At 36.4% G+C, this 14711-nt stretch overlaps 1 protein-coding gene across 5 annotated transcripts in view; it reads right to left on the bottom strand.

The window, feature by feature from the left end:
* The window catches only part of Eya1 (EYA transcriptional coactivator and phosphatase 1), a 163423-nt gene that overhangs the window by 111871 nt on the left and 36841 nt on the right, over positions 1–14711 (bottom strand). Inside the window, exons 5-7 of one of the 5 annotated variants that reach the window (XM_023722405.1) lie at positions 13175–13241; positions 12713–12858; positions 8777–8914 (exon numbers count right to left, since the gene is read on the bottom strand). In XM_023722405.1, coding sequence (XP_023578173.1) covers positions 8777–8914; positions 12713–12858; positions 13175–13241 — 351 coding nt within the window. Of the gene's footprint in view, positions 1–8776; positions 8915–12712; positions 12859–13174; positions 13245–14711 lie in introns of those variants that run through there. The other 4 variants (XM_023722403.1, XM_023722401.1, XM_023722402.1 and 1 more) reach the window with 4 other exon arrangements.

The raw sequence follows: 14711 nt of genomic DNA on the forward strand, positions 1-14711 counted from the left end.
GGATATCTCCACCTTTACTCTTTTTGCTTAAGATTTATATGGCTCAGATGCTGTTTTTGGTGTACATTTACATTTTTCTATTTCCATCTATTGTTTTAGGTTATTTCCAATATAACCTCATGAAATAGCTAACTACGATCTTTATCTTTATCCAAGAAGTGCAGGGAAGAAGGATTTCTTTTTATGTAGCATCTTGGCTAGAACAATATTTACCTCTATGCTCAGGTCCTTGTTTTCTAAGGTACCACACAAAATGTACTCTTTAGATTTGCTAAAACAGTGAAGTTGCAAGAGGATTAAATGGAAGAAGAAGGAGAAGGAGGAGAAGGAGGAGAAAAAGGAGAAGGAGAAGAAGAAGATTGATTAAGATTGATAGATTGATTTGGGGTTAAAAATCATGGACATACCAAGAGTAGAAATAATGACACCTAAGAAATCCAATGAATTTGGAATTAACCTCTTTCATTTCAAAAAGACTTTACTATAACTTTTTAAGGTAAATTTAAAAGTAGATGAAATAAACTTGCTCATGGAGGGCATATAACAAGATTTTGCCTCCTTCCTGTTACTATGAGGGATTCCTATGGAGAAAGGGTAGCAGCCTTGTCAACCATAACAAACAAGAAACAGTCTAGCTAGAAGGTCCTGTAGGGCTACCTAATCCTATAGTTTAAGCAGTCACAGTTCAAAAACAAACCAGCTCCAAAAGTTTGTATTCATACATCTCCACTACTTTTATATAGATAAAAGAGTGCAGCCTATACTATATATGATTTACAACATAATTTAAGATATTAAATCAACATTTTAAGTGGGATCGGGCCTAGAAAACAATGCCCTGTTATAACCTCAAAAAACTATTTATTAAAAAATGGAGCAGCATGTAGGTCAAAGATCTGCTTCACAGAGAACAGGAATCACATTAAAAACCAGAATCCCAGCCAACGTAAGAACGCTGGATCCTGCTGGGGCCTGTCTGTACTTCCATGTTTTAGAGCGCTTCGTAGCACTTACTCAGCAAACAGGATGCTGTCTGTCCCTTGTGTATTTTCACAGAAGTCCATTTGCTTTCCTTCCTCGGCCTCTTCGCCATGGGCTATGTCCATCAACAGGCACGATCTATGGGCAGAACTCAGTATGGGTCCCTGGGGGAAGCCTTGGAGGCCAGATGGGCTACTGAGAAGCAGAGCCTTCCCCTTCCGGAAAAGGTGGATCCTCAGGTACCCAGTTTCACTTTGCATCCTACTTTATTTTCAAAGAAAATTTGAACTTAGATAATAAAGGTCACTAGCCTTTATACTCATTTTTCTTGATACAGCCCTGTATATCTTAATTAAAGTAACTCAAGTAGAAAACAAAGTTGGTATTGGTCACAAATTATTACTACGCCTGAATTTCAAGAGATTTACATAAAATTTTTACCACTTGCAATAACACAAGATGCCAAATAACTTAAATAGAATGGTACATTTAAAACAAAAATGAACCTAGAAAAAAGCAAAACACAATCTGGAGTTTTGAAAAATGGCAGAAACAAAATAGGGTCAGGGATATAGCTCAGTGGCACAGCGCCTGCCTGTGATGCATGAGTTGTAAGTTCGATTCCCATTACCAAAGAATGAGTGACTGAATGAACAAAAGAGTTGACTTGTAAAGCAGTTAAGAGAACACAAGCACACAGGTACAAACATCAGTGGTGACTCTCCGGTCTCAACCCTATCAGGTCAGTTTTATCATAGCAGATTGTGAAAAGGTTTAATAAATATTTTACCCAAACTCTATCTTTCAGAGTCATTCTTTTAGAAAAATCTATCTGTAGATAGGAAAAACTTTCAAGGCACAATAGTACCTTTTACTGAAGTACAAAATCACCACCGATAACTGGCACAGTTCAACGATATATTTGAAAAGCTATAGTCAGGAGATCAACACAACAGGGTGATGTTATTAGACTACTCTTGCTTCAGGATGAGACATGGACACTTGCGGCGTGGACAGCAGCCTCCACAAATCCTTTTGCACACCCCAATCCTGACTTAGTTTGATTATCAATCGCTTTGGCAGAACAAACAATGTATACATAGAGTTAGAATTTGGATTGTTTTTTCTCTAAGTGAGAGCAATAAAACCTAAAGGAAAATAAACAAAGTAGAACTTCCAGGGCTTGTAGATTTAGTACAACTGTGCAGTTCCTTGCATCTATTCTGGCAGAGCCTGACACCTTCCTTCCCACAGAATGACAGAATGCCCCACACTACCACTGCCCCTCTAGGGTGACAAAATGCTCACGTGAAGCATTTTGTACCTCTGCTGTGGTGGAGATGTCTCCAACTAGCTCTCAATTACCGATTAGGGAAGACTGTGGTTTTTTTTTTTTGTTTTGTTTTTGGTTTTTTTCCTTCTTATGTTCTTCGTACAGTACTGGGGATTGAAGCCAAGGCCCTTTGCACTAAGTTGCATACACAGCCTTTTTTATTTTGAGGAAGGGTCTTGCTAAGTTTCTCAGCAAAACTCAAATTTGTGATACTCTATCCTCAGCCTTCCAAAGTGCTGGGATTTCAGGTATGCGCTACTAGTTATTAACTGAATTCTTTATTATGCTATATCCAAAATTCTTTTTTGCAAGTAAAGATTACTACAGCCTTTATGAATCTTATTTTCTAACTTTAATTGGGCCATAAGCCACTCCATAGTTAGCAATCACTTGTATATTCAGAGATAGTGATAGATACTGCAGATAAAAGTATAAATGAAGATGATCATTACCTTCACCAGTGTAGAATCAAAAGAACACAATTATGGATTTGGGTTTTCAACAAAGCCAAGGTTTAAGTAAGTAAGTGATACAACTTCACTTTAATGTTTTATTTTCATGTGTATAAAATCTTTTGCAAGTGAAAGACACACTTTTTTTTTTACCTCCAACACATTACTAAGAAAAATTTCATTTTACCGTATGATTCAGAATTATCACTATGAACGATCTATTATTTTCCATGTTGGATGAACTATCTATCTGGTGTGTGGGATTTATGTAGGTAGTGATGTTACTGATGTCTCCAGACCTTGCATTTTTTTAAAAAAAGTTATAAATAAGAACTTGTTTCAAGTCAGTTGCCTTTTTACAGAAATAGAGAATAAAGGGTATTTATCACATATTGAACAGTTAGCCTGTAAAGTTGATCAACCAATCTGAGGCTACACTCACTGTTCCCAAGTAGCTTCCTTACTCTGTGTGTACATATGTGGGTGGACACACGCACAGGCACACATAAACTCACACATAACACCCTTTGCTTAGTGAGTAGCATACAAAACACCATGTACATTTTCTGCACAATTAACCTGGGTTCTCCAAGATCTTTTTCCTTCTACATGTATTCCTTCAGCTAGTGCTTCTGCGGAGAGTTTGCTAGTGGTGTGTGGAGGAAAAACTTCTGCAGACCATTCTAAATCTTCTTTCAGAAAATATTAAGGCTAACATTGGAAGACAAGCAGATATCAAAAACAAACAGGCAAGGATTTCACTTCCTTAGGGTGAATTCTGAAGTTGTCGATGAACAAGAACAGTTCTGTCTTTCTCAGCTAAATTTAAATTTCTAATCTTTCACTTGTTTTACAAAAGGAAGCAAGGAGAACAGAATTTTTCAGTAATCTGCAGCAAATGTGAAAGCAATTAGATTTCCTGATCACTGAGATTTTAGTTTGTGGTATTTGCAGGGTTAATAAATGAGAAACTAAAATCTATCTCTTCCTTGTTTGGCCTAAAGTGGTCCAAGCCACTGTGACAGAAGCTTGCCTGCTATGACAGAAGCATTGAATAGAAGGGTTGGAATACAAGTGTCCAGAAGGATCATTTGGGTGAAATGTGGGCACTAAGCAAGGCTGGCCCAGTTCCCAAGGCTCCACAATGTGAAGTGGTCAGGCTCTGCCAAATAAATCTGTTCCTTAAGGACTGTGAATGTGTGAAAGCACAAACAGTGCTTGGAAATGAGCTCTCTAAACATTTTTTCTAGAACTTCATGAGCAATAAACCAATGACTAATTATATCACCAGCTGTGTAATACAGTATCTCAGTTTTAAAGGGCACCTCTATCCTTAAATACAAACACTACAGGCAACTACATTGTGGCTTTTTGTAGTTTTCAAGAGGTACTGTAGTTAGTTGTGTTTTCAACATGATGCAATCAGACTGTTCTCCATTTGGATTTTGAGTTGCAATCCTTGCATAACTGCTCATGTTATAGAAAATAAATTTACTGCTATGAATTCAATGCTAAATTCACTTCATATATTCTGCAGTATTTTAGGCTCATATTCTTTAAAGCCATTAATTCAGAGTTGTAAAAAAAGTGAGACAATAGATGAGACACTGTATACAAGATAAGTATAATAAGTAGTCTTTGGCACATAAAAAGTGTGCATAAGTGTCAGCCACTAGTCTTCCAATAGGCGCTATAGTCTTTCACTTCCACATAGCAAAGCTTATCATATCCCTATCACCTCAGCTAAATTTCACTTTAAATACCTACCATTTTCTCTTTATCGCTATTCATTCCTTCACTCAAAGTAGAAATGTGACTACCAGGTAAGTGAGGCACAGGGTGGACCTAATTGATTTTCTTTCTTTCCTACCACTACATTTTGTTGAAGCCTTTTCTGTGCTTCCCACCTGCTCCACTACCAACAGCGTCACTACTGCGGCCAACACAGCTTTGCAGCTCTTCTAATTCTTTATCAGGTTCTTGGCTGCTTCCTCTTATTTCTCCCATTCCCCTCTTCTCCTTTTTTTGTATGATGTACAGATAAATGTGTGATCTTTTTGATGGTAATTTTCCTTTCATGCTAGAACACTAATTAGAGCTAGCTATTAAAATTCTATTTGTTGGTAAAAAAAAAATTTAAACATGCATTTTACTATACATTGAATGTTTAATTTTAATTATATCATATGTATATGCATACATACAAACACATACACAAATATATATGTAGAGGTGGAAGATTGTAGTACCCAGATGACAAAATAAATGCACCCTTATTCAAGAGTCCAGCTGTAAGATGGAATTGATACAAACCAAAATCACTGGCCATGATTCTTATAGGAGTAGTAGAATTTGAAGAAGTTCAAAAATAACATCATACATAGAAATTATGTTTTCAAAAAAATTATTGAAAGGACACTCAGAGGTAGAAACACTCCTATAATTAGGCAAAGAATTATTAATCAGAAAGTACTTTCAGGGCAGCCAGATAGCTCATCAGATTAAAGTGCCTGATTAGGCAGACTCAGGGACTAGGGTTTGATCCCATGCACGCTGTGCCAGCCTTACCCCTGAGGTGTGCTGAGACCGTGACTGAGACTGGGTGTGGTGGTGCACGCCTATAATCCTAGCGCTTGGGAGGCTGAAAACAGGAAGATCACTAGGAATTCGATCTGTGTAGTAAGACCCTGTAGAGCCTGTACTAAAGACATTTTTAAAAAATCTACCAATTTCACAATCCTTCAGCCAGATTCCAGGCTGTTGGACAGTTCACAGCAATACTTGTCAAAAAAGAGAAATGAAAGAAAAAAAAAAAGTCTTTTTTTCATACACATATACACGAAAGTAAATAAAACTGATTGAAAATTCTAAAAAAAGAAGAATGATCCAATACAAATGCTCCAAAACTTGAAACTTCCTGTGTGTTAGTATAACAACACAAATGGAAAATTCCCCCTGCCCCCGACCTCATGTGGCAGGCCCCAACACAGAAATGAGCTATCAGTTACCCTTGAGCTATGTATATAAGGTGTACATGAAACACAATGAATTTCATGTTTTGATTTGGTTCTCTTGTTTAAAACATCTCATTATGTTTATGCAAATATCCTAAAAATCTGAAGATATCTGAAATCAAAAACATTTCTGATTTCAAGCTGTTCAAGTAAGAGACACTCCACTCCTTTATGAGTTAACAATAGAGAAAAATAAACTAATAGCACATTGCTGAAAGCATGAACTAAAAAAAGATTATAGTCCATTTAAAAAATAATAAACATGAAATTGACTACTGACCAAACATGAAAATTTTTAAATGAGAACTCCCAGTTTCTGCACTTAGCTCACAGTGCCCTGGAAACCCAGAGCTGCAGATAGACTTGGCCCCAGAACCACACAGGAGCCAGCCCTGCTCACGTGCACACCTCCTCAGCCTCCACCCTGAGGACTGCTTCCCCTCCAGAAGCAGCCCCTGTCCAGTGGGCAACGGTCCTGTGCCACAGCAACCTATTTATTCCTTCTCAACTCCTGAAAAAAATTTACAATTATATGGTTGTCTTTCTCCCTGTTGAGAATGACCGTTCTGTGATTCAACAGACCTTTACTTACAATTTCTTTCATTACTCAACCCTAAGACTGTTAAATTCATTAACGAAGTCACTCTGCCACTATTCTTGTTTCTTTGCTCAATTGATGCACAGCATGTGTAGAAACTTAGTTCTTTCCTAAGGTAGCCTGAATGCTTCGGAATCAGACACATAAGTAGCATCTTTCTAATAATAAATGCTCCCTGTTACAGAAAAGTTTTCATTTTATAGCCATCAAATATATCAAAACTTTACAATGAAGGTGTTTTTATGCCAAATATACTATCAAATGCGAAAAGAATAAGATCTATTGGCTCATAAAACTTAACACCTAGCTTGCTAACAGTTAAAAAATTATAAACTGGGAATATATTTATAGAACAGTATAAAAGATTATGAATCTTAGTGTAACAAATACTAAGATACTCCAGAGGCTAAGGCAGGAGGATTGCCACAAGTTTGACACTTGCCTGGGCTACTTAGTGAGTTCAAGGCCAGCCTAAACTACATAGTGAGACCCTGTATGAAAAAACAGAAACAATACAAAAAAGAAATAATAAGATAAACAGTGCCAATGAAAAGAAGAAAATAATTTATCTCCTCGCGTTTAAAACAATGGATATTAAAACAAGATCTTGTACTGTCAAAATGTCAATTCTTTCAAAGATAATACCCAGTTTGTGCACTCTAATACACAGTCCTTCTTTGCGTAAACATATCAGAAACTGTGTGAACCAGTTTACCTAAAAATCTTAAACTAAAATTTTTCCAAAGGAATAAAGCAATGATTTAAAATGTGGTTAAGCTATGAATAGCATTACTGTAGATGTCCAATAAGAGAGGATTAAATAGAATATATCTATGAACATCATGTAGCCATTAGAATTATGCTATAGAAAAGAACTGATCCATGTGAAAAGATGGTCCCAATATATTTGTTACTGAACATAAGAGAGTGCAATACAGGATTATAAAATAGACCTATACTATATAACTAGAAGAATGTAATAATATATAATACAAACTTATGGGATATATTACTGTATTTTCATTTTTCTGTATTTTCTAATCTGTATGTAATGAATATTATTATTTTTAAAAGAATACATCCAATTTGATTTGAAACTGTCTCATTGCTATTTGTCTCTCAATAAAATTATGGAAAAAATAAAATAAAAGAATACAGAATGGTAATAGAGAAAAACAGCATTTGAAGTGATACTGTTGTTAATGTAATAAAGATAAGATCATAGATATAAAAGTGAAAACTAGGGCTGGTGAGATAGCTCAGTGAACTAAGTGCCTGATTTGACAAGTGCAGAGACCAAGGTTTGATTCCTGCTCCTGCATGCTGGGCCATCCCTGCTCCATGGTGTGCTGAGCCAGTGAATGAGTCCAGGCATAGTAGCACATGCCTATAATCCCAGCACTGGGGAGGCTGAAAACAGGAGGATCATGAGTCCAAGCTGCATAGTGAGACCCTGTACCATACATAAATGAAAAAAAAAGTGAAAACTATAAATCAAATGATATTAGAGACTTAGTTAAATTGTGACAGCACTATTAGAACATTAAATATGATTTGTTACATTGATCTGTAGTTAAAATAAAGATATTAGGAGAATACTTAAATTACATATGACATTTTCAAAAGTTGTACAGATATGTATGCATAATAACAATCTGCTAATGATAAATAATACCTATCTATTACTGAAAAAGCTTTGACAGTATGAACTCTCAGTTTTTATTCCATTTAATTTGTATTTGCATTATACATTTTCTCTACAGTTTCAAAAACACAAATGAAGGACTCTTCTCAGCATTATTATCTTTTTTTGGGGGGGGTAAGGGGAAGCATCAGGAATCGAACTCAGGACCTTGTACTTGCCAGGCAGGAAATGTTCCACTGAATTATACCCCACCAGCATTATCTTGAGGATCCACAGAGGAGTTGTAACACTCAACTACTGATCTAGGATAGATTATTAAATTAACACATACCACATTCGATGCATCAGAGATATTATTGGTACCTTTCAACCCATACTTTAGCACAAAAATGAAGATAGTCCATTTAGGAACACTGTTTGATAACACAGAGTGTAGCAGTTTTTCAGCATGTACCATGGAGCAATGTTTTGCACCACACAAAAGTGAAAAATTTGGCTTTCACAAGAAATTTTAGATCTTTTGGAAAGGAAACTTAGAGGTTTTTCAGCCTAACTCCTTGATGCTATAAATATGGATATTTAGGTCCAGAGAGCTGGTGAGTAAAGAGGCAAACTATAAGTAGAGTCCTATCTTTGAGGCTAGTCCTTTTGCCATCATCATCTGCTATCTGAAGGAAATATCAGACTGAACTTTAGACATCAGCTGTCAGCCTACAGGGTCAAAGAACACAGCCATGTCAGATATATACAGACCTTGCATCTGGTAGCTATACGGTGCCTGTCCAGGTTGAGGAGTACCAAAGCTTGTACCATAGCTGAGAAATCCCGTCTGGCCAGGTGACTGCGACTGTGATAATCCACCTTCAGTCTTGATGCCTGCCCACAATGCACCTAAATCAGTTAGTGACAGCTTATCTATCTGTTCATTTTCAGAAGCTGGTAAATACAGAAAAATACCCTCCCACACATATGACTGTCCAGTCACAAAGGCTTCCCAGTTTTAGCTCAGTAATAAGGCATACGTGCATACAGTGAAATGCATGAAGTATATAAAGTCATAAAGTACAACTCTAGCTTAAATTAAGGAGAGGAGCCGGTGAGATAGCTCAGCAGCCTAAAGTGCCTGCTTAGGCAAGCTTAGGCAAAGTTCAGGGACCATGGTTTGATCCCTGGCACCACATGCCATGCCAGTCCCACCCCCGGGGTGGGCTGAGCTGGTCAAAAAATTAATGAATCAATTAATTAGTGATAATTACATATTTGAATATCCATTTACATGAGTTTCTCTTCCTTTCTTGCATCTGTCTATAGGAAATAACTAGAGAGATTTAGTTTTTATACTTAATTTTGTTGTTTTAGAAAGGTTATCTTCTACATAGTCAAGAAATAGCCATTATTAAATATTAGCCAAACCATTCCAATGTTTCTATTTTGAATTAAAATCTGTTGGTTTAAAAACTCATTAATTAGAGCTGTAGTCTCTGGCTTGTCTTTTTTCTTTCTTTCTACTTCTGCAACAAAGCTGAAGCTAGCACACAACTCATTTTTAGGTCAGAGGAAGCAATCCTGGATGAAGAACTAAACAGCAAGATTAAAAAAAACCCCAACAAACCACCTCAAGTATCTAGATCCAGACAGCAAGCATAAAAGACGCAGGGTATCAAAGAACTGAATCCTATAAAATAGCAGTGATTTTTGTTTATAACAAGTGAAGTTGGTCACTACTTCCTTTTTTGTTTCATTTTCAAATCATCAAATACAATTGTTTTAAATTTAGTCTAAAGCAGACTTTGCTTTTACATATTTAAAAGCTATATGGATTGTATATGGGGTTTTGTAGTTGTAGTTATGCAAAAACAAATTTAGGCTTCCACATGATCATATGAAAACAATATATTTGGGGCCCCAGAAGACTTCCCAAAGGACTAAGCTGCCATCCCAACTTCAGGACTTGGGTGGGCAGTACTGAGGAGTGTGGCTCAGCTCTGAATCACAATTAAAGACAGTCCTGAAAGTTAACAACTGTCCTTGATTTCCACAGAGACAGGAAGGAACATTCCAGCCAAGAGCATTCACATTTCTGAATAATTTAGCTTTGTATTTAAGATAAACGATATCTTTAGGATCTAGAATACTCTAGTCTTACTGTTTATATCCATTTTAGCGGAATTTCACCAGTAGAAGAAAGTTTGGTAGTTGTCCTAAGGCAGTGGAAGAATCTATCTATCAATTGGCTAAGAGAGCTTACTCTAATCTGTGGAGTATCTCAGCACCCTCATAATGGTCTGAACATTTAATACTTAACCTTAACACTTTTGTAAACCTGACTTTTTCAGACTGTGCAGGCATTCTCAAAGCAGTAAATAACCAACTCAAGTAAGCGATCACTGCCAACACCCTGCCGAGATGGGTGGTTTCGTGGCTCCAGAAACTCTCTTTCTTACATGCTACCATCATTAGGAACTTTTTCCTCCTCTCTCTATGTGAGTTTATACTGATTTGCTTCCAGTTTCACCTGTACCCTTTAGCCAGGGAGCTCAGGTTGAGAACTGGTGCACAAAAGCAGGAATGAGTAGAATGTACTCAGAGCTACATCTGCCCCATAGTTTCTACACACAAGGCAGCAAACTCACTTCTCCGCTAAACTCCAAGCAGATCCATCAAAGAATATAACACATTGTTCTTCTCCACGATCTATTCTCACCATGAAAGGATGTGCTTATTTTTAAACAAATCTACAAATCTATGTAAAAGTCAGTGAGCATAGATCCTTAAAGTCTTTAAAATTATCTACACATGGACTCTTAGTACTAAAAAATCCTAAACTATGTTTTCTTTTTTCTATGAATAACCCAAGGGAGAAAATACTGCCATATGTTTCAATACCCTGGCTCAAGAAAAATAAAACCACTGGGTCACAAGTCCATAAGCTCATACTCTAGGACCTAAAAGAGCAAAATGAGCATAATCAGGCAAATGCTAAGGACTGAGGCTGACTCCCAGGAGGTTTATAACCATGGAAGCGCTGGGAATGAAGCCCTAACTGTTCAGCTTGCTGCCATCACCTCCCCAGCCTCACTTAGCACCTGCAAATCTTTACCCTCACCCTGAAAATTCTGATTTGCTTTTCCTCTCACCCTCTGCTCCTATCATTCTACTGAAACAGCTGTCTCAGGTGGCAAGGACAGTTCACGAATGGCTTAGAATTGAAGGACTCTAATATCAGCCCAAAAGTTAGCAAAAGAAGATGCCCAAACCCTACCACAACTGAATGAGAAAGAGGGAAAAAAGAGCAAGCGCAAGGCCAAGAGCTTTAGGCAGTATCAGGTGTGACAACATCATCAGCGGGAGGCTGATAGTACTTTAGTATTGCACACTCTGAAAAATACACTTACATTCAAATAATCTTATCAATAAAATTGGAGCATATAAATTGGAGACTGCCCTGACTCATATTACTTGACTCATTTTAGAAATAACAGTTGTAAAATTTAGATTACAGATATTTTCCTCTTTTATCATGAGTAGTCTAAAAAGAAAATTATAGATAAGTCTGATTCATATTATGAGAAACCTTGATTAAAATTATACAAATCAAATTTATCTTTAGAAAGCCCATTTTAAGGCTATTTCTAAAGTCTGCTTTAAAGATACCTAGTTAGATAATATTTAGTCCTGTTTTGAAATGAAATTACAAAAGCTGCAGTTACATATGATTTAGACTTTTCTTTCCATAGTTCTATAAGATATATATATATATATATATATATATATATATATATATATAGCTATTTTTATGTAAAGCAGATAAAAGCTTTCAATTATTAATATAATGCTATATACAGTTATTAATATGCTACATATATCACATAATTATTCTATCAGTCCTTTCCTTCAACAGTCCATGTACTTTTTCTTGATCATCAGTTTTATCTTTTAATAAATGACTTATCTTTTAATAAATAACTCATGTATTTGTTTCAGGTGTTTAAAACTGAGATTGCAACTCCATTGAAGAAAAGGTATTTTGAAATTTGAAGACTTTTTTTAGATGGAACTTTGAGATTTGGCTGGATTTATTCTTCATTTACAGGTATTGACCCTGCAACAATTGAATTAAATTACACCAAAATAAAGATAATCTCCAGGTGGGATGGAATAAAGGGCGATGTGAGCTTTAAATGTTTCCTGATTTCCTTCTTCAAAGTGCAGTCCAGGCGGTGATACATAGATCACTTTTCCTAATGGTTGATAATACTGAAACTTGATAAGACAGCCACCCCCTAAGTTCAGAGAGAGAGCTTGTTGAGCTCCCTGTGTACTTTCCTAATCAGGAGAAGGCATCTGATAAATAGGAAATGGATCTGCACCCCAAAAGACTTCATTGACAGAAGTTTTATCACAAATATGCACAAAAATACTTTGGATTCCAGAGCCAAAAGCTGGGATAGACATAAGTGGAGAAAAAAGAGAATGAGAGGGCATATGACCCATGAAACCTGTTTGCCACCTCTGACCTCAAGATAAGACTTCAGCTCTTACAGTGCTCACTAAAACTCATCATATTAAGAATTTAGACAGGAAAGAAGACAACACTTTCTCATGTGGCCAACATCAACAATCTTTAAGTCCCACTTAGACACACACATACACGATGGCTAGTACTACAAAAACAAGCAGATTACTCACCATAGGAGGAAATTCCGTAAGGCTGTCCTGGCTGTGGGTACGTGGCATAGGCTGTGGCTTGTTGCATTCCTGGGGTAAACTGTGTTTGCCCATATGCAGCCATAGTTTGTGAGGAAGGGGTAGGGAGAATATGTGGGTATGGTCTGCTATTTGTCAGAAATGACAGAAAATAGAAAGCCCATGCATTAGATGGAAACATGCAATTAACAACCACATCACAAATTCCAGTTAAAGAGCATATCTTAAAGTCAAACTTTCAAAAATAACAGACAAAGCACTAAAGCACTTCAGTGTGTTTACTAGATGCTCAATACAAATTTGTGTATATAAATTAATTTATGCTTCTATGAAACAGAATTTTATTTAAATGAAGATGTAACATATGGGCACAGACATGACTTGAAATAAAGTAAAAGTCTACTTGGAAAAGTTATTTATTGATTGAGAGAAAATACATCTTACTTGGAAGGATAAATCTGTGGTGGAGAGAACTGGTGAGTTGGTCTTGGACTAAAGCTGCTGCTTCCGACTGTTGAGGAAAAAACAAACAAACAAACATAATAACCCAAGAAGAACACAAAATACAGAGAAAACATTTCTACATTTACCTATGACTCTGCCTTAAGAAATTTCAGCTACTTGATCTTTGCAACCCTCAGAAGTGACAATGTCACATCATTTGACTTAATAGAAAGTAAAGCTATAAAAAAAAATCCATAGGAACTAATGAGGTCTAATTTTAAATGAATTCTTTAAAACCACAACTTTAAATACTTACCTGTGCACTCTGAGGGCTTTCACAGTGGTAAATCTTTAAAAGCACATATAGTCCTGGTCAGTGTGAAGAAAGACTCAGAAAGGGGAAGAGGAAGCTGAACCGCGGAGCTGGGCGGGACCATGAAAGGTCCTCTGGCCTACTGTCTCTGCTTAGCGGTGTCAGCGAGGAACATGGTCTAACCATTCAGTGAGTAGAAATACATTAGGATATATTTTCATTTGCTTGAATTGACTTAGCAACATGTTTTAAATTCATCCCTGTAACTATCTTAAATCTTTCAACTGTGTGTGTGTACAGATGTTGGTGTCCTTTTAGTTACACGTGTTCAGCATCAATCTTCATGTAAAAAGTTTGTTTTAAATAAAAAAGATATTTAATCATTCAAGCAGAACTCAATTTCTTTCAGATTTACCTGATCCAATATGTTTTAGAGGCACACTAAACCCTATCAAACATTCATTCTTTCATTGTCATTCTGAACAAAGGAGCAAAAATCCATTTTAATTAATGTACGGCTTTAAAAGGGTAGTCCTTAGTTTTTATTATAAAGACAATATAGATATATGTGTACACGTGATAGACACACATAGATATATCTACAGCTACATGTACATATTTACATGTGTTAGTGCATTCAGATAGATGGATGGATAGATAGCTAGATGGAAGGACAGAGAGACAGAGACAATTTTTTCTCTTCATCAAAAACTTTAACCTCCACCTGGAAGATGCATATTCTTCATGTACAATCATCACCAGTAGTAAATGATTTCTTCTTTCATTAATGACCATTGCCTTCAGTGCTTCTATGATTTATTAGCATTCTATGTTAGATGTCTAATACTAGTCATCCAGGTGAAGACCTGAGCCTGTGCGTCTACATTAAATGAGTAAGGTTATATTTTGCCTTAAACCCTTTCATAAAGTTCCATGCACTCAAATTTTAATGTATTTCTTTATGTTATGGTCATGTCAATGCACATATGTTTTTCATGTTTAGTTGTCTAGCTTTTGTTCTGGAGAATAGTAGTAGAGTCAGCCTAGAATCTCAAAATCCATTTACAATCCTTTCTGAGTAAAATAAATAGGGCTTAATCCAGAGACAATGGAATAAGTCTAGATCAGTCCTGTTCTTGCAAGCTGCCAGACGTACACCATCTGGTTGTCAGCTTGGCAGTAATGGCAAAACAATCCAGCTGGTATCCTCTTGGCACTATGTAG

This window comes from Octodon degus, unplaced genomic scaffold (assembly GCF_000260255.1).
Source record: "Octodon degus isolate 3935 unplaced genomic scaffold, OctDeg1.0 scaffold00091, whole genome shotgun sequence".
Taxonomy (NCBI): domain Eukaryota; kingdom Metazoa; phylum Chordata; class Mammalia; order Rodentia; family Octodontidae; genus Octodon; species Octodon degus.